This window comes from Gymnoscopelus microlampas (genome assembly GCF_963454915.1).
Source record: "Gymnoscopelus microlampas genome assembly, chromosome: 11".
In the NCBI taxonomy this organism is placed as follows: Eukaryota; Metazoa; Chordata; class Actinopteri; order Myctophiformes; family Myctophidae; genus Gymnoscopelus; species Gymnoscopelus microlampas.
In genome coordinates, this window is record NC_139948.1 from 50990480 (window position 1) to 51016491 (window position 26012).

Here is a 26012-nt window from a genome sequence, read left to right on the forward strand (position 1 = left end):
CCAGCACCAGGTAATATATTTCACTCTTACTGTACTTTAGTCTCTTGAGTCTCTCTCATTAAATTGTATTTCATTTGTTTTTGAAAGATCTTACATATTTTCTGAGATGTATTACCAATGTGACTGAGCATTAAGTGATGACCTGAAAGAAAACCATTTTTAAAATTTTCATTTAACATACTCCTATACAGTATACTTAGTGTATATTCTGATACTCATTAATGAAGACACTTGTTACATGGTAATATGGTTGTACTTTGAAGACTATGATTGTCCTATTTTAGTGTCCTATATTACAATATGTGTCCAAATACATCAGTTTTGACCCCATATAGGCCCTGGTCATTAAAAAAAAAAAGAAAAAAATATATAAATATATATATATATATATATATAAATATTTGCAGAAGATATACTTGTTTGAATGAGGTTAAACCTGAAATCTAGAAGCTGAGGAATTGGCTCTCAAACTTTGTGAAGTTTTTAAAACCTCTTTGCCAGGTAATGGTGTAAACAATAGTTGGTTAACTCTACCCCTCACCACTCCTCTAACCAAAACAAACTGCCATGTTGAATAGAGAGGGAGGTACACTTTGGTCAAAACTTGAGAATGATAACCAATTACACCACACATGTAAATGTATGATTTCACATGCAAATGTTTGTCTCTGCCCCCAAAGGAGTCTTGAAAACTCACAAAAGGCGCGCGGTTGGCAAAGTGGTAAGTCCCTGCCCAGAATTACAGAGGTTGTGGGTTCGAATCCACCGTGGTGCATCCGGCTTTGCGAATACAATTGGCCCGTGTTCGGGCCAGGGAGGGTGATAATTGTAATTACACGTTACACGCAAAGAATAATAACTGACTACCCTAAAGAAAAAAAATAAAGGAAACTCACAAAAAAACATAAGCCTTTTTTTAAAAGACAAATGTTAAATATGTACTGATCCTAAAATGGTTATAATGAGAATGTTCTTCAACATTCAAACTTTGGTAATACAAAATACAAAAGGACAAAAATAAATAAATAACGATTTCCTTAATTTACAATAATTCCTAAATGACCCATGGGGAACCTTTCTTTGGGTTCGGTTTATGACAAATATGGGCTTAAATGAATGCCAAAAGTATTACTATACTGTGTTATACTATAAAAAAAATGTTTAAAAAAACTTGTATTTGTAACTTATGGTTTGTGCTTGTACTTTGCAAGATGAACTTGTAAACATATGTTGTACTTGTGTATGTAGATTTAATATAACATTTGTGAACAGAAATAGTATGAATGCAAATTCAATGCAACACTCCTGCTACAGACAACACACACTTTATAGAAAGACTTTTGGCATGAATTCTGTGCCAATCAGAGCTTCAGTGGCGCTCCATGCCAACCAGGGTTGTCATGTTTGGCACAATTACATACAGTGTCTTGGTGTTATTCTATACATTTAGCTACATCCATAAGATGTGTTGTCTCAAAATAATCAGACAATCAAAATATGAAATAAAGATAGATATACATATATGCATATACATTGTGTATAAGGCCATTTTGAACGCAATTCTTCAAGGGCACACTGGTGTCTGTATAGAGAAATTAAGGCAGTTTATCCACAAAGGTATATGTGGAGCATTGCTAGTTAAATCTTATCCCATACAATCATCTGTAACATCACTGAGTGTGTGTGCGAATTTATGCATGTCTTGGCACCTTTCCAAGGGGCAGCCATAGTATATTAGAGAGACAACCCTGCAAAAGTGACACGTTGTATGTTCATAAGGACCTGACACCTCTCTCTCTCTCTCTCTCTCTCTCTCTCTCTCTCTCTCTCTCTCTCAGTCTCTCCCGTACCTCCCACCAGCACCAGGTAATATATTTCACTCTTACTGTACTTTAGTCTCTTGAGTCTCTCTCATTAAATTGTATTTCATTTGTTTTTGAAAGATCTTACATATTTTCTGAGGAGATGTATTACCAATGTGACTGAGCTTTAAGTGATGACCTGAAAGAAAACCATTTTTTAAATTTTCATTTAACATACTCCTATACAGTATACTTACTGTATATTCTGATACTCATTAATGAAGACACTTGTTACATGGTAATATGGTTGTACTTTGAAGACTATGATTGTCCTATTTTAGTGTCTGTTCTTGATGGTGGTCTTTTTATCTGATGTTAATTCTCTGCTTGTCAATCCTCAGCCCATCAGAGAAGAAGATTAAACAGGAAACTCAGAGTAAGAGTTGTTGATAAAATTGCAGAATCTTCCAAGTTAAAACTCTATTATGTTTTTCTTTACTTTTTTATAAATACATTTTATGTTGTCCAATCTGTATAGAGCACCGAAGTCCTGACGTCACTGCCAGTAGAGGGCGCTTTCCGCAGGTTCATGGCTTTACTCTTTGTATTGGTATCCTCATTGGGGAATCTTAGATTGCTTCATATAAGAACTGTGTTCCAAAAATAAACACACCACCCTGGTGTTTTTACTCATATGGATATGAAGCATCGACTGAAGGTGGAAATGTACACATTTACCCAACGAGTAACACAATATAAACACTAGAAACAAGTCAAACAACCCAAAGACTACATTTCCCATGAACGCGGCTGCTGTGGTGACAGTGATTTCAGACCCGGAAGTAGTAGTTCTTAAGACTTTTAAGGCAGAATTAATTCCATTTTTGCCAGAAACAGGCTGTATCAAATATGAATGAATATCATAAACAATGCAGAGCCACCCCTCTGACAAAAACGCCAAGGTGGTGTGTTTATGTTTGGAACACAGTTCTTATATGACGTGATCTAAGATTCCCAAATGGGGATTTCAACACAAAAATTAAGCCACAAACCCGTGGAACAGCGCCCTCTAGTCGCAGTGACGTCAGACGGTGCTCTATTGTAGAGTATGTTGATACAATATAACTTGTACATTTGAGGTGGTTGTATTTGGTCGCCTTGCTCTTCTATTGAGACGTAGATCCGGTGTCAAAGTTGGACAAAACCTTTTACACAATCCTGTTTGTGGTTTGACACAAATTGTGACCTGAAGGTCAAAATGTAATTTTCCCCAGAAAAAATATGCAGGCTCTATTAGCTCAGTGGTAAAATCGTCAGCAATTGCACAGGAGAATGTCGTTCAAATCCGGGTACAGTTACACATTCAGCTTGACTGTTTCCTCAGTAAGATCTCCAGCCTTATCTTCTCTCCATCTTGACACCAGGACAGGTCTTCAATTTCCACATTGTTGTGACTGGAGAGACCCGTGGTGCCCATGAAACATTCATTAGACAACTTGAAGAGAGAACACAGATTCAGCAGAAATCTGTGGCAGAAAGTGACTACATCCTGGCTTTCTGTCCAATCCCCTCACGAATTGGAACTGATGTCCAGGCGGCAATGGGACAGATTCCAAGTGAGAAATCCTCTGATAAGAGTTGTTTGGTTCAATTAATGTATAAATCATCCATCCAGGTCAATGTATTTTATTTATTAATTTTCTCTCTCTTAAAAGGTGGTAAACCAGTTATTCTGGTGGTGATGCATCACAGATGTGATGCTGAAGCTCCTCTAGGTGACAGCAGTAGATATGTGAGCAGAAAAGATATCATCCTCACTGTCGACACTCTGTTCTGGGAAGGTGAATTCCTGACCTGCAGCCGCAATGAGAAAGCCTTCAATAAAGTCCTGGATGATGTTCATCATTCTTTGGTACACATTTTATTTACACATGAATATTATTTTGCAATATATTGCTTTTTTTCTCAGAGGTCTGAGTACAGGGTCAGGTTGGAGCTTGTTATCGATCCAGTGTCTTGCTTAAGGACACGTCGACAGGACAGACAGGACTTAAACCCAAATGCCCTTATCAATTGTTATACTGGATAAGGACATCCGCTAAATAACTAAATATACTTTACCAGTATATAATACATCAGTATGAATATAGTAATGATGTCACATTGGGAACTACACAAGCTGTTGTGCTCGCTGTCTGATAACATGCTTTTTAAACTTTCCAGAACACCAAGAAATCCACCTGGGGGATTTCAGGATTGGCTCGTAAGTTGCATTACAAACATCAAGAGAAACCATATTCTAATGTCAGATGTGAAATGTCAGACCATTTTGAACACATTGGGCCTCATTCACCAACCGTTCTTAAGAGGAAATTTCTTCTTAGACCCACCTAGGAAGTTTTTAAGAATATTTTGGCATACACCGATGTTTTCTTAGCTGTGATCTGTTCTTAGGTAAGAACAGAATCTAAGCACACTGAAGAGCACTCTTAGGCACATTTGAGTGCCGATATGTTGTGCAAATGAACTGTTTATCCGTTTTTCTACTATTACAAAATATAGGATTTAAATTACAATAATATTTGTATCATATCTTTAGAGCAGTGGTTCCCAAAGTGTGGTCTGGGGACCCCCAGGGGTTCTTGAGGGAGTTCCATGGGGTCCACAACAAAACAAGGAACAGTTTAACTACTTTTAACCCTATTTTATACTTTGTTTGAAAATAGCCGATCTACAAGCTCACAACGCGTCCCATTACTGCCCATTTTGAGCTTGTAGATTGGCTATTTTCGAAACATTTTGATAACATGCCTTTTTTTCCTTTCTTTCCAGCCCACTCTGAAATCCACCAGGAAGACCTTTACAAGAACAGCTTGTAAGTTGCATTACAAACTTAAAGAGAAAACATATTCTAATGTCAGATTTGAATATTAAGTTGCCAACATACATTAGTAGCTCATAATGTGGATGCATTGTGTCAAGCTGTGTTTGTTGTGTGGTGTATGACTGAGGAAGTCAAGCCCACTCACTTCTGTCTTCTGGTAGGAGATACAGGAGAAAAGGAGACCTTTGTTAACCCCATAGAAATATAGTTTCAGCTTCACCCAGCTGATGGCAGTTCAGATGGCCATGATTAGTGCTCGGGGCAGGCAGGTAGGGGTTAAGTGTCTTCCTCAGGGACACTTTGACACATAGCCAGAGCTAGGAAGAACTGGGTACCTTCTGTATCTCATACTGTGTCTCTACCCATTCAGCTGGCCTCCCATATGAACAAGTCTGTATAGTCACACTGTCAGGTTCATTGACAGCTTTTACCTACAGCCATTACACTGCTGAACAAAGTAACCAATATATTCACATTGAAAATACATGTGCACTTAAAACATGTTTTGCAATATTACAATATGTGTCCAAATACATCAGTTTTGACCCCATATAGGCCCTGGTCATTAAATAAAAAAAAGAAAAAAGATATATATATATAATATATATATATATATATATATATATATATATATATATATATATATATATATATATATATATATATATAGATATATATAGATATTTGCAGAATATATACTTGTTTGAATGAGGTTAAACCTGAAATCTAGAAGCTGAGGAATTGGTCCTCAAACTTTGTGAAGTTTTTAAAACCTCTTTGCCAGGCAATGGTGTAAACAATAGTTGGTTAACTCTACCCCTCACCACTCCTCTAACCAAGACAAACTGCCATGTTGAATAGAGAGGGAGGTACACTTTGGTCAAAACTTGAGAATGATAACCAATTACACCACACATGTAAATGTATGATTTCACATGCAAATGTTTGTGTCTGCCCCCATAGGAGTCTTGAAAACTCACAAAAGGCGCGCGGTTGGCACAGTGGTAAGTCCCTGCCCAGAATTACAGAGGTTGTGGGTTCGAATTCACCGTGGTGCATCCGGCTTTGCAAAAAATATTGGCCCGTGTTCGGGCCAGGGAGGGTGATAATTGTAATTACACGTACTCCTACGAGTTGGGGCGGCACCTGTCAGTGTTCCTCTCCACACAATGTGTGTGGAGAGGAATTAATTGGCACAACGACTAAAATTAGGGAGAAAACGGGGGTAAAAGAATAATAACTGGCTACCCTAAAGAAAAAAAATAAAGGAAACTCACAAAAAAACATGAGCCTTTTTTTAAAAGACAAATGTTAAATATGTACTGATCCTAAAATGGTTATAATGAGAATGTTCTTCAACATTCAAACTTTGGTAATACAAAATACAAAAGAACAAAAAACAAAAAAAAATGATTTCCTTAATTTACAATAATTCCTAAATGACCCATGGGGAACCTTTCTTTGGGTTCGGTTTATGACAAATATGGGCTTAAATTAATGCCAAAAGTATTACTATACTGTGTTTTACTATAAATTTTTTTTTTTTAAAAACTTGTATTTGTAACTTATGGTTTGTGCTTGTACTTTGCAAGATGAACTTGTAAACATATGTTGTACTTGTGGATATAGATTTAATATAACATTTGTTAACAGAAATAGTATGAATGCAAATTCAATGCAACACTCCTGCTACAGACAACACACACTTTATAGAAAGACTTTTGGCATGAATTCTGTGCCAATCAGAGCTTCAGTGGCGCTCCATGCCAACCAGGGTTGTCATGTTTGGCACAATTGCATACAGTGTCTTGGTGTTATTCTATACATTTAGCTACATCCATAAGATGTGTTGTCTCAAAATAATCAGACAATCAAAATATGAAATAAAGATAGATATACATATTGCATATACATTGTGTATAAGGCCATTTTGAACGCAATTCTTCAAGGGCACACTGGTGTCTGATCAATAGAGAAATTAAGGCAGTTTATCCATAAAGGTATATATGGAGCATTGCTAGTTAAATCTTATCCCATACAATCATCTGTAACATCACTGAGTGTGCCAATTTATGCATGTATTGGCACCTTTCCAACGGGCAGCCACAGTATATTAGAGAGACAACCCTGCAAAAGTGGCACGTGTATGTTCATAAGGACCTGACATCTCTCTCTCTCTCTCTCTCTCTCTCTCTCTCTCTCTCTCTCTCTCTCTCTCTCTCTCTCTCTCTCTCTCTCTCTCTCTCTCCCTCTCTTAGCTTCTACCATAACTCCCGTACAAGAGACACCTAGCACCAGGTAATGTTTCTATCATACTGTACTTGGTTGACCTCTCGAGTCTTTCTTATTAAATTGTATTAGTATTTGGAAGGAGGAGGTGTGTCGTATCTGGCCCTAAGGAACCGGCAGGAATAAGGTCCATATCCAGAGGCGGGGAATAAACAGTCAGCGCTCAGAGACCGGAGTTTTCCTTTCTCAACAATTCAATTCATTGTCAGAGTTCTTTAGCAATCCTTACATTCAATAGGCTTGGGCCAGCCCCTTCTCATGCATTGAATTAATGCCTCCTTCACTCTAACACAGGAAATATTTCTTTATCCCTATCTATAAAACCGTACTTTCCCATATGCTCACATTATGACATTATTATACAACATTTTATTAGCTTCGAAATAAGTCTAGACATTAACATGTCTGCCGTTGTATGAATGATCTTTATAGTTAAAGTTACTTAAAAGAAATGCGCTCTTCTGCAGCTGTTAGAACTCAGCCCCTCCCCTCTGGAGAGAGCGTCAAAATCCCTTTGTCAATGATATCGTCATTAACCTCGGACTTAGACACAGAGTGATCATATTTACCCACTAAAGGGTTTTCCCTCGGCTTTATTTTACTAAAACTTAGTCCTATCTATCTGTAAATTTAGAAGAGCCTAGTAAGCATTTTATTATGAATCCTGTTGGTTTTACTTATCTCGGCTGGCTTGACTGAAAAGGGCAACTGTTCTAGTGTCAACAGGCACTGGCTCTTGCATATGCGCTCTGTGGGAACAAAAGATCTCGGCCGGATCCCATATTTAGATTCACAGCCACCACCCGCTTCATGACACCTAGGGCAGAGGCCATAAAACCCTAGGTATTGTTTCAGCTGAGTAACTCAATGCAAATGATCGGGGCACTCCGCTAAAATCCCCCAAGCCTGTTTTAATGACTTTAGCCTCCTCCTGTTGGTCCCGTTCTGACAAGTTTGTGTTTATAAGATATTAATATCATAGTCATTTCATATTTTACTGTTTCAGTCTTGAATACACCACATGTGTAATACTAATGCAACTCAGTTTTGCCAAGTGCTGAACTGAAAGAAAAGCGTTTTTAATTATAATGAACATACTCCTATATATAGTACACTTAATGTATATATTCACTCAAAAAAAGGCCATTCATTTTTCCCATAGAGATTTACAAAAATATTTATATCAATTATTTTCAGCCTAGAATCAAGCCATCCAGTCTACTGGTGAATCATGACCATAACACCTTTGATTCTGTGAAAAACTAATTTTGAAAACCGCAAAATAACATGTTTTATTATCAAATATAGTATATCATATTCAACTTTTTTTTAATTTAGTTTTTCACAGAATCAAATGTTTTATGGTCATGGGCGAGGTAAGGCTTCATAATGTGGGCATATTGGCCCTCATTTATCAACGCAGCGTATAAACCGCCATATATTTTTCCATATATTCGGCCGTACACCAACGTCGAAGTCACATTTATCAACGCATCCTACACAGCTGATCCGAGCGTACACTTGGTCCCAGCGTTGATAAATGTGACGGCTGAAACCGAGCGTCATTTCAATAACACGCCCTTAAATTTTCTCAAAACGCCCCGATTTTACGACATGAAGACGAACCAGAATACGACCAAAGACATGAAAAGCCAATAAGAAACGGTTTGCCCTGCTCGCCTCGCACACACGCACACGCACACGCCTCTCTCTCGCTCGCTCTCTCTCTCTCACACACACACACACACACACACACACACACACACACACACACACACGCGCCCGCCCAACTTCGTCTTTCCGTAGCGTAGCGGTACATGAGACTCGGGCGGAATGCAGTGATTCCGTGCTGCCACGTTAATATTGGAGCGTCGGGTTTATATCCTTAACCCAGCCAGGTTGTGTAGCCTACATAACTCTCTATGACATAACTCCATAACATAGGACAAGCTACTGTAAGTTTGTAGACCTCACTGTCCATGAAAAGGTGGCCGGGACTCCCGGCGCAAAAGCGCTCGTATATTTTTGAAAATAGCAGATCTACAAGCTCACAACGCGTCGCGATGCAACGCTGGCTTGTGAGCTTATAGATCTGCTATTTTCAATACAGACAGATCTACAATCTTATCTGAATGACTGTTAAAGCAGTTTGTTTAAATTACTTTATAAAATGATATATTTTCACAGCCATTATTTATTAGTGTAGATATACACATTTAGGAGTGGATTATGTGTCCAGATGCTTGTCAGACAGTCAGACAATGGTGCTCCGCAGGTCTAGAATGGAATAAACGGGTGCAGCCAACGTCAACAACTGGTCTCGACCAGACGTGAGATCTCAGCGTACCGTAGGATAAAGCCCACGTCAGGATATATTGATAAATGCCGAAAATTGCGGTGATTACGCCGTACGCTCATTATTCGGGCTGCACCACGTTGATAAATGAGGGCCATTGTGTTTTCCAGCCCATATATGATTATAGAAGTGTTATAAAGGCATCTATAGAAAATATTTAGGCGAAAATTAAAAACCTTCTATTCCAGTAAGTTCAAACTTGTATTACTCAATGTCAGTTGCACATAGAATTGATTAATTTTGCTGGGGAAAAACTTCAAAGTGTTACCTTCAAAATGAGACCATGCCCATGCATTTATTACAAATGTACGGAGCCCCTGAAGGGACATTACTAGGCTGGCGGTTTATGTTTTGTGGTATGGGGGAAAAAATCATATGTTGGCAGAAAAAAAGAGGAGGCTATAAAAAAAAAAATTTAGGGGGTGACATTTTTTTAAAAGGGGAAGGAATTGTATTTTTTAGTTTTATAGTTTTTTTTATAGTTGCTTCCCCCGTTGTCCCTGCCCGAACCCCGGAGCAACTCAGCAGAGGGGGAAGAGGGGACCCCACGCTCGCCGGGTAGAGACGGTCCATGGGCCGCCCGAAGCTCCGAGGCGCACCTCCAGGGCAGGGAGGGGACTCGTCCCATCTGGTATCCAGGAAGGGTGGCCCTTCGGACGGGTCGGGCAGCTGAGCACCGGCCGCCACGGGGAACCCCCGTGGACCGTTGAAAAAAAAAAAGAATTCTTTGAAAAAAAAAATGTTTTCTTCCTTTTCAAAGTTGTGCGCACGACTTTCAAAGTCGTGCGCACGACTTTGAAAGTCCTCCCTCTCTACAAAAATGTCATTCTCTAAAAAGATTATTTTATGCACCCTTTAATAATAAAGCAACTATAAAAAAAAATGTTAAGCCCCCCAAAAAATCCTACCCCTTTTAAAAAAATGTCACCCCCTAAAACATTTGTTTTTATAGCCTCATCCAAAATATGATTTGTTTCCCCATACCACAACACATAAACCGCCAGCTTTTAAAAATAAAGTGACCCTTAAAAAAAATGTACCTACCCTTAAAACAATCTACCTAGTAATGTCCCTTCAGGGGCTCCGTACAAATGCTTCAAAAACAACAATCAATTTACTTTGGGTAGGCTGTGTATAGGCATTGTTTGCAAATTATACAGGATTGTTAACAGGTTCATTCTTGATGGTGGTCATTTCATCTGATGTAATTCTCTGTTTCTCAATCCTCAGCAAACCAGAGAAGAAGATGCTAGAACATGACACTAAGAGTAAGATTTGTTGATAAAATTGCAGAATTGTCAACGTTAAAACTCATTTTCTTTTTTTTTGTGAATACAAATTTATTCTGTCCAATATGTATGGTAGCGTATGTTAATACAGTATAACTTTTGATATAACATATATTATAACATTTAGATCCTGTGTCTAGGTTGGACACCTTTTACACAATCCTGTTTCTGACCTGAAGGTTAAATTGTAATTTTAACTCCAGAGCAAACAGTGGTAAAAATGTCAGAAATTGTGCAGGAGACCGACGTTCAAATGCGGGGTAGAACAGAAAATAGTAGTGCAGCTTTAAATAATATGAGATTTATAATATAGTCATTTTAAGCTATTTTTGTAGAGTGTTGTCTTAGACCTGTTTTCTGTTTTCAGTTGATCTATGGAGAGATGTTGACTTTAGGTAAGAACATTCTAAAATAAGACAACATTGTACTTAAAGTTTATCAATGCCTTCCTGGTAAACATCAATACACTACTTGCTTAGGTTATCTGCTAAAAGATTACAATTATTTAATTGTATTATTATTATTTCTTCAGAAACAAAGACACACTGCTTAATAGTGTGAAGGAATTCCACCCTGAAAATGAGAACATCAAACACGTGAGGATTTTGCTCCTTGGACCAGTAGGATCTGGCAAGTCCAGCTTCATCAACTCTGTCAGCAGCATCTTACGGGGGAAAATGACCCTGGGTGCACATGTGGATACTATTGCTGGTGGTACCGCTAAAGTATGTAACATATTTTGTTTCAGTATATCTACGAGTGAAAGTAATTAGTAATGTACTTAATATATACATGCTCTGTTTAGTATACTGTATCATACAACTTTAGTGTATACACAGTAACACTGTACAAAGCCACCTGCAGCAATACTATAAACTGATTACAAACAATGCTGGATGAATATGCTGCCTTGGCTACAAGCACTGTCTGATACAGATCTGTCCATGCTTTTACAGTATCAAACCTATAAAATCAAAAGTGGGAAAAAACAAAACTTCCCCTTCGTGTTCAATGACATCATGGGCCTTGGGAGTGAGACAGGAGTTCATGAAGACATGGCTCTGAAAGGTCTTGTCAAGGATGGTAACAAGGTGAAATGACCGCATGTCTCACATCCTGGTCATTGTAATCATTAATGCAAATTAACCATTCAAACAATATTTCATGACATATTTCTACCCCGATGTCATAATGTTTACCATAAAAACATATATATTTTTCATTTCTATACAGCTCAATCCTGGACCCGCTTTTTCAGATTTGGATCCTCACCACTTGAACCATCACCCCAACCCAGAAGAGACAGGGGTTCATGACATTAAATTGGCAATGGAAGGTCATGTCAAGGATGGTTACACGGTAAAATGACTGCATGAACCACACTCATGATTCATTATTTTGTGTTAATGATAACATGTCATCATTAACCCAAATTAAGAATTCAAAAAACATATTTTATAAAAAACGAAATAATTTTCCATGCCAATGTATTATTATTGTTTTGAACCTTTTCTTTTCTTTTTCTTTTTTTTTATTCTTGTACAGTTCGATCCTGTATCAGCGATGTCAGATAAGGATCCTCTCTACAACCCTAACCCCACTCCAGAGGACACAACCCATGTTCTGGTTCTGGTCATTCCTGCTGACCAAATGACCACTTCCCTAGATTCCATGAAGAAGATTAAAGACATTGCAGACAACATGGGTATTTTTTGCATCTAACATTTTAGCTTGATGATTTGTTCTCTAAAGATTATTGTGAACTTATTGTTGTCTTTCTAAAACAAAAACAACAACAACAACAACAACAAATGATTAGTGTGGTTAAGAACTACAGTATATAAGAATGATTATGCATCAGTGCTATTGTCACAAAGAAAGAAAGAAAGAAAGAAATTCAAACTTTATTCCAGACACACAGGGGTCCATATAGTACTGTACATACAAATATCACACAACAAATAAATAACAAGACATTATAAAAAAAAAATGAAATCATACATAGAGGCTGACTCTCTAGTGTTTACACAGCGGAGACAGCTTTTCCCAGGATTGACTATATCCTCAATAATACTGTTCCTGGACTCATCCAGGCGTGACATGAATCCATACAGAGTGTCTTAAGAGAGCCTCACACGTGTGGATTCCACATGTTACAAACAAATGACTGGCACTTTGCCATCTAGAGACATTTAGTAGTATCCTCAGGGCATCATTGTAGAAAGAAAGAGAGAAAGCAAGAAAGAAAGATGGAAAGATGGCATGGAATAAATAACAAGACATTATAAAAAAAATCACACCCAGTGTGAAGTGGGCGGTGTGTGGTCATCACAACATGACTCACTTTAAAAAAAGGATAAATTACTTTTTTTAAAGTCCATACTGCTATTCATAGGGCTGCACATGTGTCATGTGTTTCGCTAGCCAATCACAGTCCTGAATTTGCAAAGTCAGCCAATCACATTACAGTTAGTGGTGATGACACTAGCTGTAATGTGATTGGCTGATATGAAAAAAGTATCGATTTGCATTAACAATGGAAGGGTTAGGGGGTACACAAATTTTTTGGTCGGTGTCCAAAACTCACTTATAGGGGGCGGCTACACCGCCCCAAAAATCACACCCAGTGTGAAGTGGGCGGTGTGGTCACAGTGGTCATCACAGTGATCAAGGGCGCCGATAACGTGGGTGCCCGGGGGCACAAGCACCCACTATGGGTGAGGAGCACCCACTGGGTGCTGGTCAAAAAAAAAAAAAAAAAAAAGCTTCGCGCGGGCGCGAACGAGGCGCACATGCACGCGCGCTGCGCGCGCGTGCATGTGTGCCTTGTTGGGCACCCGCTAGAGCTTATAAATATCGGCGCCCCTGACAGTGATGGAAGTGATTCACTTAGAAAAAACATAAAAGTGTTTTTTTTATGTGCATAGCCCTATAAATAGGACTATGCACATGTGTCATGCGTTTCTAGCCAATCACAGTCCTGAATAGAGTCATGGTGGCCAATCACGGTGCAGGGTTAGGGGGTTACAATGGTGGCCAATCACAGCGCAGGGTTGGGGGGGTGCAATTGGGTCGATGTCCAAACCTCACATATAGGGGCGGTTGCACCACCCAAAAACATGAAATCATACATAGAGGCTGACTCTCTAGTGTTTACACAGCGGAGACAGCTTTTCCCAGGATTGACTATATCCTCAATAATACTGTTCCTGGACTCATCCAGGCGTGACATGAATCCATACAGAGTGTCTTAAGAGAGCCTCACACGTGTGGATTCCACATGTTACAAACAAATGACTGGCACTTTGCCATCTAGAGACATTTAGTAGTATCCTCAGGGCATCATTGTAGAAAGAAAGAAAGAAAGAAAGCAAGAAAGCAAGAAAGAAAGATGGAAAGATGGAAACTTGTTGGGCTGAGTATGTTTATGCACTTTTGACAGGTATTCCACAGATCTGCATTCTCACCAAAATTGATGAGGCCAGTTCTTTGGTGAAGGAAGATGTAAAGAATGTCTACAAAAGCAAGAACCTGCAGGAAAAGGTGAAAATATTGGACGTTTTAAACAAGATTATTCAACCACATATTAATCCCTGTTGAATGTTAACTGCAATTTACTCTCAATACAGATGCAGAAATTCAGTGCCAAAGTGGATATTCCAGTGAACCGCATCTTTCCTGTGAAGAACTACCATGAAGAAACTGACCTGGATGTAGACATTGATGTGCTGGTACTGACTGCACTGCAACACATGATTGCCCTTGGAAAAGACTTCATCAACTAGATGGAGTCTGTTCCAATGTGAGTTTAACAACTAACAGCGTACAAATGGAACAACATTAACAGGTGTCCATTTGGTTCCATTTGTACACTCTTCTAAGTTAAATTAATACAAAGATTTGACTATTACTGTGGGACAGTGAGATCAGACGGTCAGAAATGGATGACATAAGATGTGCTTAGATATAAATCAGCAGGGTGCCAATGTAAAATAAGATGAGCCACTTGTATAACTTGTGAATGACACAGTTGGACAAATCCAGTATATATGATTCAATGATGCATGGTTGTATTGCTTTAGGATCTATAAATGACACTGACACTTTGGTATATGTTTGGGTTCTGTTTGGGTTGTGTAGTAACCTTATAAGAACAACATGCACACCAACTGTTTTACTCTCTTCTGTTGTGCAAGGAATCCAAAAGCCCCAAAAAGTACATCAAATAAGTAAAAATGAGCCCTGCACACAAGCTGATGGCGTATATAATATAAACTGCACATATATACGCTGAGGTGGCAACATAATTTAAATTTCATAGGTAATAAAACATTTAAAACAAATAGAAAATAAACACATAATCCAAATAATTGCTTTAATAATTAATAACAAAACATAAAAAAGAAGCATTGCCCTTCTTGGAAACTACTACTCTATCTCAGCATGCTTTGAGAATGTTAACTAGCCTTTTTATGTTGGAAAACTCCCAGTGCTGGTTTAAATACTCTCACCATGGATTATTTAACTCAAACAATGTCTTATAGAGATCACTTTAATTACTGTATGTGTATTTGCTTTATTTTGAAAATGTGCTAAAAATGTGCTAAAAAAAGAAAATGTTTTAATTAGTTGACACCACTGCATATTGTTTCTAACTGTAATTAAAGCTATATCTTAACTTTGAAGCATATTCCAGGTTGTCATCATTGAATTAAGTGTCCACAGCTTGGCCACCTACCCTGGCAGTAGCCTCGGAAACCTTTTTCAGTGATACAGTATATCACTCTCACATTACAAACTATAACCAACTTAGCAACCACTTTCAATTCATCCCTCATTTTTTCTCAGTTCTTCCAAAAAATGTACAATTTCCTTCCTTCATTATCGTTCTATCCTTTTGTATTTCACTCATTCTCTCATTGATTTCTATTTATTTATTTTCACTCTTGCCTTCTTTCTCTTATTTTCTTTCTGCTATTTATATTGTGTAATTATCTACATATATCAAACAATCAATCACTAAATTCAGTGGTCTGTATTTTTTTTATATGACCACTAACTGTCAATCATAGACCGCGGCAGGCAATGCACCAGAATCAACTAATTAATTAAATCAATCAATTTTGCAGTGTTTGCTTTTTGCCGTATTCAGCAAGGCAGCAATGTAAACAAACACACACTGTCATTTTACAGTTAAACAGTACACTGAAATAATGCTTGCACGACTACTGACTCCAGTACCAGTAAAATGCAGCCGTTTCAGAGTCAGACCCGTTTTATGTTATTGTTTTATGCCCATACTGTTTGATGCCTAATCAAACTTTTTTTTTATACCCAATGTTTGAACTGTACTCGACATAAGCCTTGAGAGAAAAACTACACTCCTTGCAGTCACAGAAACACTCCATGCTGGCCAATGCAGCCCTGCTTCTTCTATACCTATTAGCAGCATTTGACACAATAAACCACCAGCTGTTCCTCTATACACCCTTGCTGACCTTGCCATGCTGGGGAGGCACTACAGTGGTTCTCCTCCTACCTGACTGGCAGGACCTAGTGTACCAGGTTTATTGGAAAGTTGCCACCATGGGAGTTTCAACCAAGGAATCCATTAAATATGCTAAGATAAACACACTGAATGACAACACAGGTTCATTAGACCTCCAGACAGTTTTCCCCACAGTGGGACTGCAGTCGCCTCCAACTCAATGTGGTTAAAACACGTGTTGATATGTTTCCTTGTCACGCTACAACCTTCACCATCATTGGTCTTCCTCATACCTTCACCTCTTGTTCCCCTCAGACTGTGACTTATTTATCTGTGCCAGTTTCCTTCTCTTTCCACATAACAACAGTTGTCATTTGCCTCCATAAATTAAACACAAATTATAACAGCTATAACAAAACAGCATATACTAATGCAGCATATACAAGCTTGTACATCGTCTATTTACAAAAATGTTGCCTCTTTCTTATAGACCAATTATTTGTTTCCTAACATTGAGACTGGACGCACAGGTGATTGTTTCACGCAATCAATTCCCAACCTGTTATTTCGGGCTGCGCTGGTTTCAGCACACCCCAACCCCCTCTTGTGTGTTGGCTAGTGAGGCGCGTCCTAGCGAGACCTGATAGAATGGGTTTCATTGCACGCATACTGGTTGCACGCATACTGGTTCTTATCAGTGTGACGTCGTCTGTTAAGGGGTCTATACGTATTATTTGACAAATGTTTGGCTAGATTTATACTATAGTTTGTTGATTACTTTTGATGCAGTAATGGTCTTGTTTGTGTTCGTATTGACGCTCGACAAAGCCTGATGCAACGCTGTGGATTCGAACCCTCAGCCTGGTGGGCAGGCACTTCACCAATAACCACTGCACCACCTGAGCTCCCCTAATCATAGACAAAGCTACATGGGGTCTAGATTAGTGGGTTAGCCAGTTTGCTTGCTCAAGGGCAACCCCCCCAATGCATCACACAATACAACATCAACAAGATCTTTGCCAGATCATTTACAAACAAGCATAATAGATTTTTTACACCAGCTTGAACTTATCTTATTGTTATTTCTGATGCCAAACTGAATGTACTTCAGCGGTGTAAAGAAGAGTGGGAAGCCTAAATCAAAATTCAGAATTTTGACAAATTGTCCAGGCTAATTCGGACTTTGACCTTGATTGTGACCAAATCGTTGTGTGATTATTATTATTACGGGGCCAGAGCTCAGCTCTGGACCTGTTTTGTTATTGGCAGTATTCTGTCACTTCTTCTGCCACTTTTCGCAGTTCTGACTGAACCGTGCAGTCGCTTTTTACGAAACTCGGCCATATGGTAGATGGTCATGAAAAACGATCAAGAAATAATTCTCACACTCATTCGTCAAAAGGTGGCGCTATAGCACTCAATTGAAAATGCCAACTTTGAACAGGTACAACTCATGCCCTGTTTGACCTACAGCCATGAAACTTGGATACACATACTGTATGGGTCTCCTCATGTTGAACAACTTTCACCCTCTGACTTTTGACCTCTGACCTTTAGATCTCCCACCATTTTGAATTATATGAAAAACAGTCATTGGCTCCTAACTTCTGCATTTTTTCACTTAGAAAAAATCCGCTCGCATCATTATGTGGGCAGAGGTCCAAAGTTCATGTGTAAAGAATTTTGTGCAAAGTACTCAAAAATCCCAGGAGGAGATAGATTTTAACTATTGCAGTTTTATGAAAAGTATTCATCTGCCCCTAACACATACATGCAAGACTCACATTTCTTTGAAACGTTGCAGTAATGTAGAGAGTCATTCCAAATATCACTGAAACCAATCTCACTCCAATTGGCCAAAGGGGGCGCTATAGCAATTTTTTGAAAATGCAAACTTTAAACAGGCAAAAGTCATGCCTCGTTTGGCCGAAAGTTGTGAAACTTGCTTACACTTGTGCCTTGACTCATGAGGAACACATCTATCGCTTTGACCAGTAAGCTCCGCCCTTAGATTGTCCCCAATTTTGAGCAGTTTGAAAAACACTTAAACCCAGGATTTTTCAGCTATTTGCGTGAAACTGTATCATCTGTGTGATCTCCTTTTTCACAGTTACTTGTCTGTTGGTCCAATGGCGTCTCCCTTAAATTAATGCCTCACAATCTCAAGGTCGCCAGTTCAAGCCTCACTTGATGCAGACTTAATTTAAGTTGAATTGCAAACAACATGACTGTATCAATGAATACATGTGCAAATGGTAAAGATAACCTGAAATGCTTATTTGAGAGTACGTTTTTTCAATGTATGACATACTTCATTCTGAAAATAGCTGATCTACAATCTCACAACTTTTCATGGTTTGTGAGCTTGTAGATCGGCTACTTTCAGTAGTTTTTGAGGAGATGTACAATTTCTTCATTGGTAAATGGTTTGTGAACGAGTGATCTTCGTGTTAGTGAAACAGGGGCTTGGTTCATGACAGAAGGCAAGAGTTTATGATCTTAAACAGACAATATCAGCCTGGACAAAGCTATAGCACTATAGGTAGTGTTGCGGCCTATTAGTCCGAAGGTTGAGAGTTCGAATCCTGTTAATCGCAATAGGTTGAGATGTCCAATCAAACCATTCTGTTTCCATCTCTCTCTCTCATCAATCTATTGTTTCCATGTCACTCTCTATCTCTTCAATCTATTCCGTTTCCATGTCTCTCTCTCTCTCTCTCTCTCTCTCTCTCTCTCTCCAGTTTCCATGTCTGTCTGTCTGTCTCTCTCTCTCTCTCTCTCTCTCTCTCTCTCTCTCTCTCTCTCTCTCTCTCTCTCTCTCTCTCCAGTTTCCATCTCTCTCTCTCTCTCCAGTTTCCATCTCTCTCTCTCTCTCTCTCTCTCTCTCTCTCTCTCTCTCTCTCTCTCTCTCTCTCTCTCTCTCTCTCTGCCTCTCTCTCTCTCTCTCTCTCTCTCTCTCTCTCTCTCTCTCTCTCTCTCTCTCTCTCTCTCCATTCACTGGCCCCGTATTATTGCTGCTTGCAGCTATATTTATTTTTACTATTCTTCTTTTTTTACATTAACCACTTGAACCACTTGGTTGTTGTTGAAAAAAGTTGAAGGTCCCTGTTTTACAACATTGTTTCTCAACCTCAGGTAAGGTTGAAAAAAGTAGGCCTAGTATTTCTTTTTGTTATGAATATGAGTAAAAAATACATATTTCATTTGCATTTTGGTGATATTAGGCTGGGAAATTGTCATGTGTAAAGATAATTTCGGTCTGCTGTCTGCTTAGCCTACTGCTGCACAATGCTTCCGCCTGGTGGCCAGAGAAAGTCATTGTCATTGTGAGTTTCTACTATGTCCACAAATACAGAACTAGAAAAAGTGCTCCTCGGAGCAGAGGTGTCTGCCAGGTCAGGTACGTTATTGTGGCCTCCTGGTGGCGCTATAATAGGCCAATGTGAAAAGGGTGTCATTTATTCTTAGGCCTTTCACGGCAATCGGACACTGCATTCATGATTTGAGGCATTTTGTTCCAAAAATGTGTTTTGCTATAACAAGCCATTGTGAAAAGGGTGGCATTTCTTCCTTGGCCTAGTGGGAAAGTGCGTGTGAAATTTTACGGAAATCGCAAGCTGTGTGCATAATTTGAGGCATTTTGTTCAAAATGGACCAATCCTGCAAACTTTGGAAGCCAACCTTAGCCAATGAGGATGGAATATGGGAAATCGGACAGATCCGTGTTGATCACATGACTATAGAGATACTGTGTACCGATTTGCATGACGTTTGGATAAAATCTGTAGGAGTGATATATTTAAGAAAAAAGTGCACAAATCCGCCTCCTGGTGGCGCTATAACAGGCCAATGTGAAAATTTGGGGCAGAGGTTCTGAATTGGCATCCAGGGAGTGTGTGTGCACAGTTTCGGAGCAACCGGGCCAACATGCCGGAGATTAGCTGGTAACGGACGGACAGGACACATGGACACGGACGGACGGACAGTGGGTAAAACATACTCTCTCGCCATGCCTTTTGGCCTGGCGGAGACAACAATTAATCTATATTTTTTAAATGCAAACAAATATAATATAGATTCATTTTTTCTTATGAAATCATGTATAAATGTTTGTAAAGAAATCATGTATAAGTCTTGGTACCACCCCTGATCACCAGGTGGGGCAGATTTTTATTTATCCACACATTTTTGTATAAAGATGTCATTTCCTGTTTCTTGTTTATACTTGAAAAAGACTGAAAGGGTCTAAACTTCATATCTGCTGTTTGTTGCAAATACAAGTTTTTGGAGCATTCAAAAGTGAGTTGCGGCCCGGGCGGCTGGTGTAGTGGTCAGGGCACCTATAGGCTGCTAATGCATCCTGCTCTCTAAGGCGCAGAATCAGACTTGGCGTTTCATCTGTTGCAATCTATTTGTGGTTATCTTTGGCAGCCTAGGACATGTACATAGGTTGGTTGTAAGAGCCTTCCAACAACTTGGGATGCCAAAAAAAGCAGCTAAATGGCTTGCAAAATTATGTGGAATCTCTTCTACTATTGGTAGACGCCAAATATGGCGAAGACGCTGTTATTTGTACCCCTGAAAGGTGGGGGGGTATATGTCCATGATTTGGTAACTGTACATTTTTTACAGCACCTTGTAATATTTGTGTCATTGCATTGTATTTCTTATGTGGACATACATACATTATTAAATGTGTGTGTGTATGTGTCTTTGTGTGTGTGTGTGTGTGTGTGTGTGTGTGTGTGTGTGTGTGTGTGTGTGTGTGTGTGTGTGTGTGTGTGTGTGTGTGTGTGTGTGTGTGTGTGTGTGTGAGTGCGTGCGTGTAAATCTGCGAGTAAAGATGAAAGTTTTGATTGTTTAAGCTGTTTGGAAGGTAGGGTGAGACTCCGGGTGGGGGCGTGGTCTCAGGAGCTGACGGCCATCCTCTCTGCTATGACACTGCCCCACATGGGTTATACTGTAGATCAGATAGATAGCTTTATTATCATTCAACAATACATAAAATGCATAATTGAATAAAATTCAAACAACAAAAAATGTACTATTCCCCCCCTCTGCGCTCCTCTGTGGTCAGCACAGCAAACTGTTCGCCAGTGGGATGAAAAACGTCACAAAAAACAAACAAAAAAAAAGATTGAATGCCCCTGCTCTGCGTCACTGTTTCTCAACCAGTGGGTCGGCACCCAAAAGTAGCACAGGACCCTAATATATTGGGTCTTGACTTCTTGGTCAACACCAAAAATGTGGGTCCATTCAAAACCTGTTGAGAATCACTATTGAAGACTCAAAGAACACTGACCAGTGTAACGCTGTAAATCAGTGTTGTTATGATGCTTATGAGTGCATGTGTTGTGTGTGTGCTGTGCATCTGCACGTATAACACGTGAGTGTTATACTTAGGTCTATCCAAAACTAGATATTCAACTTGATGTTCACAGATGGAACAAGATACAGAGATAGAGAGAGAGAGAGAGAGAGAGGGAAAACTTTATGCAAATGTATTTGTTTCCTTGTCACGCGTCCTACTCCATCACAGTTTGGTTTTCTTCCTCATACCTTCACTGTTTGTTCCCATCAGAGCTGTGACTTAATTATCGTTGCCAGTTTCCTGCTCTTTTCCACCAGTTATGTAACAACAGACATCATTTTGTTTTATTTGACGGAGGCAGAGGCAGAGCCACAGCTAGGGTAGTACTAGTGGGAACAGTGCAGTCGCACAGGGCCTCGCACTTGGAGGGCCTCGAGCCATTTTTATTTTTTATATTATTTATTTTACGAAAATAAGCGCTCTTGCATTCCGCACTAGGACCATGCGGCCACTGACACTCCAGAAGCAGAGGGGGGAATTGAAAAGAGGGGGAAGAGGGTAACCTCGGTCCCAGCCTCACTCATCTGCGAAGAGAAGAGCCTGGTCACAACCTAAAGCAGCGAGTGTCTAGGAAGTCCTGAGTGGACAGATTTCCGTTTCCCCCGGAAACGATATTTTTTGACCAATCACAACACTCGTTTCATTCACGGAGAATGTTAACAGATTTGTAAAGCATCAACGTCATTTCCTTGGGCGGTACTTCCGCCAAATTCAACCATTTCCGGTTGTCAACTTCCTAGACAACCAACATCCCAGGTCTTGCCCAGGGTGGGAAGAGGGTGGGGAGGGCCGGGGAGAGGTTGCGTGATATTCCAATCACATCACTTGCTCAACACAGGAGGAACGGCCCCCACCCCTCCCCTACCTGTGTGTTTTCACTGCACGCAGGGCGCTGATTTCAGTGGCTTGGCTTGCTCCGTTTCATTCAAACTCAAATCTCAGTCAGACGGTCATGAATGCAGAGAGGCAAGAGTCAAGACACAATGCCACCAAAAAAACGTAAGGGGGGTGCTAAAAAGCAGAGGGAGATTTTTTTGTTTTAATAGTTGAAGATGCCACATGTTTTACAATAAAAGACATATTTGCTGCTGCTTCTGTCCCCGAAAAAGTAACTCCCCGGCCGTCCGGCCCCAGTCTGCTGCAACAACAGCAGTCAGCAGAGTGAAGCGAAGCAGGCAGACACTGCTTGCTGATGTTGCCGTGCTCTCTAAGGCGCAGAATCAGACTCAGTTGTTATCAATATGTTTCAGAACAATCAGTTGGATAATAAAGCCATGTCTCTGCCTCAGGTTTAAACCTTATGTAATCATTACAATATTGCAATTGAAGAGCCAAGGCAAGTCGATCACCAAAAATGAACAGGTTTCTAGCGCACACTTCAAATCAGGTAAGGTTGAAAAAAGTAGGCCTAGTATTTATTTTTGGTATGAATATGTGTAAAAAAAGATATTTCATTTGCATTTTGGTGATATTAGGCTGGGAAATTGTCATGTGGTGCAGTTATAGGTAAAACATGAATCAGCCTGTTATAGCGCCACCATGAGGCTGATTTGAAAATGTTCAAGTGACATTTCTTCCTCTGCCTAGTGAGAATGTGCGTGCACAATTTCACGTCAATTGCATGCTGTGTTCATGATTTGAGGCACTTTATTCAAAACGGTGCATTGCTGCACATTTTGGAATTCTTAGTCAATCAGGATGGAATATGCAAAATCTGAAAGACCAGTTTTGTGTAATGACTATAGATATACTGTGTACTGATTTGCGTGATGTTTGGATACAATCTGTAGGAGTACTGTCAAAAAAAGCTTTTAGCAAAAAGCGGCCTCCTGGTGGCGCTATAACAGGCCCATATAAAAAATGTGGGCAGAGGTTCTGAATTGGCATCCAGGGTGTGTGTGTGCACAGTTTCATTGCGATCAAGCCAACAGTGCCGGAGATTAGCTGATCACAGACGGAGGGCGCGACGGACACACACTCACACGGACGGACAGACAGGATGCAAAACATAGTCTCGGCCATGCCTTTCGACCTGGCGGAGACAATAATCTACCCGCTCACAACATGTCGCAATAATAAGAAGCAACGTTTTGGACTGCCTCCAAACAGATAAGGCCTCACAAGTGTGGGACTGATAGACAAACAGACATATTTATCTTAATTTTGGAATAAAACATGTAGCAGTTTGGAGTTTTTTTTAAGATTTGGGAATTTTAGAAAGCTGGTTTGGTGGGGCATTGCTTCACAATATATTCACTCATTCACACTCCGGCGGTGGAGGAAACCATGCAAGACACCAACTTGCTCATTGGGGGCAGTTAGGGGTTCAGTGTCTTGCTCAAGGACACTTCCAACAAGGGAACATTCCGAGCCGCTCTACCACCTGAGCCAGTGCCGGCACGCATGCACCTGAGTGTTGTATGTCTATCCAACCCAGCCAGACATGCAGGTTTTCTACAACAGCATGACTTCATCAACCAACAATGAGAGCGTGAACGCCCAGACTAGATATTTAACTTCAGAGATGGAACAAGAGAGGGGATTTCTTTTTCTGCAAATGTATTTCCTTGTGTGTATGTAAATGTATGTTTCCTTGTCACGCAACAACCTCCACCATCATTGGTCTTCCTCATACCTTCACATCTTGTTCCCCTCAGACTGTGACTTATTTATCTGTGCCAGTTTCCTTCTCTTTCCACATAACAACAGTTGTCATTTGCCTCCGTAAATTAAACACAAATTATAACAGCTATAACAAAACAGCATATACTAATGCAGCATATACAAGCTTGTACATCGTCTATTTACAAAAATGTTGCCTCTTTCTTATACGTATTATTTGACAATTTAGCCAATGTTTGGCTAGATTTATAGTATAGTTTGTTGATTACTTTTGATGCAGTAATGGTCTTGTTTGTGTTCGTATTGACGCTCGACAAAGCCTGATGCAACGCGGTGGATTTGAACCCTCAGCCTGGTGGGCAGGCACTTCACCAATAACCACTGCACCACCTGAGCTCCCCTAATCATAGACAAAGCTACATGGGGTCTAGATTAGTGGGTTAGCCAGTTTGCTTACTCAAGGGCAACCCCCCGATGCATCACACAATACAACCTCAACAAGATCTTTGCCAGATAATTTACAAACAAGCATAATAGATTTTTTCCACCAGCTTGAACTTATCTTATTGTTATTTCTGATGCCAAACTGAATGTACTTCAGCGGTGTCAAGAAGAGTGGGAAGCCTAAATCAAAATTCAGAATTTTGACAAATTGTCCAGGCTAATTCGGACTTTGACCTTGATTGTGACCAAATCGTTGTGTGATTATTATTATTATTATTTTTTTTTTTTTTTTTTACATTAACCACTTGAACCACTTGGTTGTTGTTGAAAAAAGTTGAAGGTCCCTGTTTTACAACATTGTTTCTCAACCTCAGGTAAGGTTGAAAAAAGTAGGCCTAGTATTTCTTTTTGTTATGAATATGAGTAAAAAAACCATATTTCATTTGCATTTTGGTGATATTAGGCTGGGAAATTGTCATGTGTAAAGATAATTTCGGTCTCCTGTCTGCTTAGCCTACTGCTGCACAATGCTTCTGCCTGGTGGCCAGAGAAAGTCATTGTCATTGTGAGTTTCTACTATGTCCACAAATACAGAACTAGAAAAAGTGCTCCTCGGAGCACAGGTGTCTGTCAGGTCAGGTACGTTATTGTGGCCTCCTGGTGGCGCTATAATAGGCCAATGTGAAAAGGGTGCCATTTATTCCTAGGCCTTTCACGGCAATCGGACACTGCATTCATGATTTGAGGCATTTTGTTCCAAAAATGTGTTTTGCTAAATTAAACCTGCTGGTGGCGCTATAACAAGCCATTGTGAAAAGGGTGGCATTTCTTCCTTGGCCTAGTGGGAATGTGCGTGTGAGATTTCACGGAAATTGCAAGCTGTGTGCATAATTTGAGGCATTTTGCTCAAAATGGACCAATCCTGCAAACTTTGGAAGCCAACCTTAGCCAATGAGTATGGAATATGGGAAATCGGACAGATCTGTGTTGATCACATGACTATAGAGATACTGTGTACCGATTTACATGACGTTTGGATAAAATCTGAGTGATATAATAAAAGAAAAGTGCACAAATCCGCCTCCTGGTGGTGCTATAACAGGCCAATGTGAACATTTGGGGCAGAGGTTCTGAATTGGCATCCAGGGAGTGTGTGCACAGTTTCGGAGCAACCGGGCCAACGGTGCTGGAGATTAGCTGGTAACGGACGGACAGGACACACGGACACGGACGGACGGACGGACGGACGGACGGACAGGGGGTAAAACATACTCTCTCGCCATGCCTTTTGGCCTGGCGGAGACAACAATGGACCCTTCGCTAAACCCCACCCCAAAAGCGATTGTCCAATGCCAGCTTAGCAACCGTTGTTAGCCTGGCATAGGTCGGGCAAGCTTTCGTCACCTGCCATAGCTGTCAATGTTATTTCGCCCGCACACACACACAATCATTTGCAACATAATGGCA

General features: G+C 39.9%; 1 protein-coding gene across 1 annotated transcript; it reads left to right on the forward strand.

Annotated features, from left to right (window-relative positions):
- Positions 1-1843: 1843 nt before the first annotated feature.
- LOC311055089 (interferon-induced protein 44-like) lies at positions 1844-15296 on the forward strand. The gene is made up of 16 exons (XM_084071185.1): positions 1844-1866; positions 2204-2238; positions 3227-3418; positions 3518-3714; positions 4026-4065; positions 4635-4677; positions 5650-5690; positions 6945-6984; positions 10562-10599; positions 10988-11015; positions 11153-11345; positions 11577-11711; positions 11854-11979; positions 12166-12325; positions 14063-14163; positions 14250-15296. The coding sequence occupies exons 3-16, from the start codon at positions 3403-3405 to the stop codon at positions 14403-14405; spliced, it is 1314 nt and encodes a 437-aa protein (XP_083927311.1). The 5' UTR covers positions 1844-1866; positions 2204-2238; positions 3227-3402; the 3' UTR covers positions 14406-15296.
- Positions 15297-26012: the final 10716 nt, after the last annotated feature.

Excerpts from the sequence above, each read along its gene's own strand:
- LOC311055089 (XM_084071185.1), top strand. Across the intron at positions 10,600-10,987 it reads GCTAGAACATGACACTAAGA|TTGATCTATGGAGAGATGTT; the intron begins GTAAGATTTGTT and ends TTCTGTTTTCAG. Across the intron at positions 11,016-11,152 it reads TGGAGAGATGTTGACTTTAG|AAACAAAGACACACTGCTTA; the intron begins GTAAGAACATTC and ends TTATTTCTTCAG.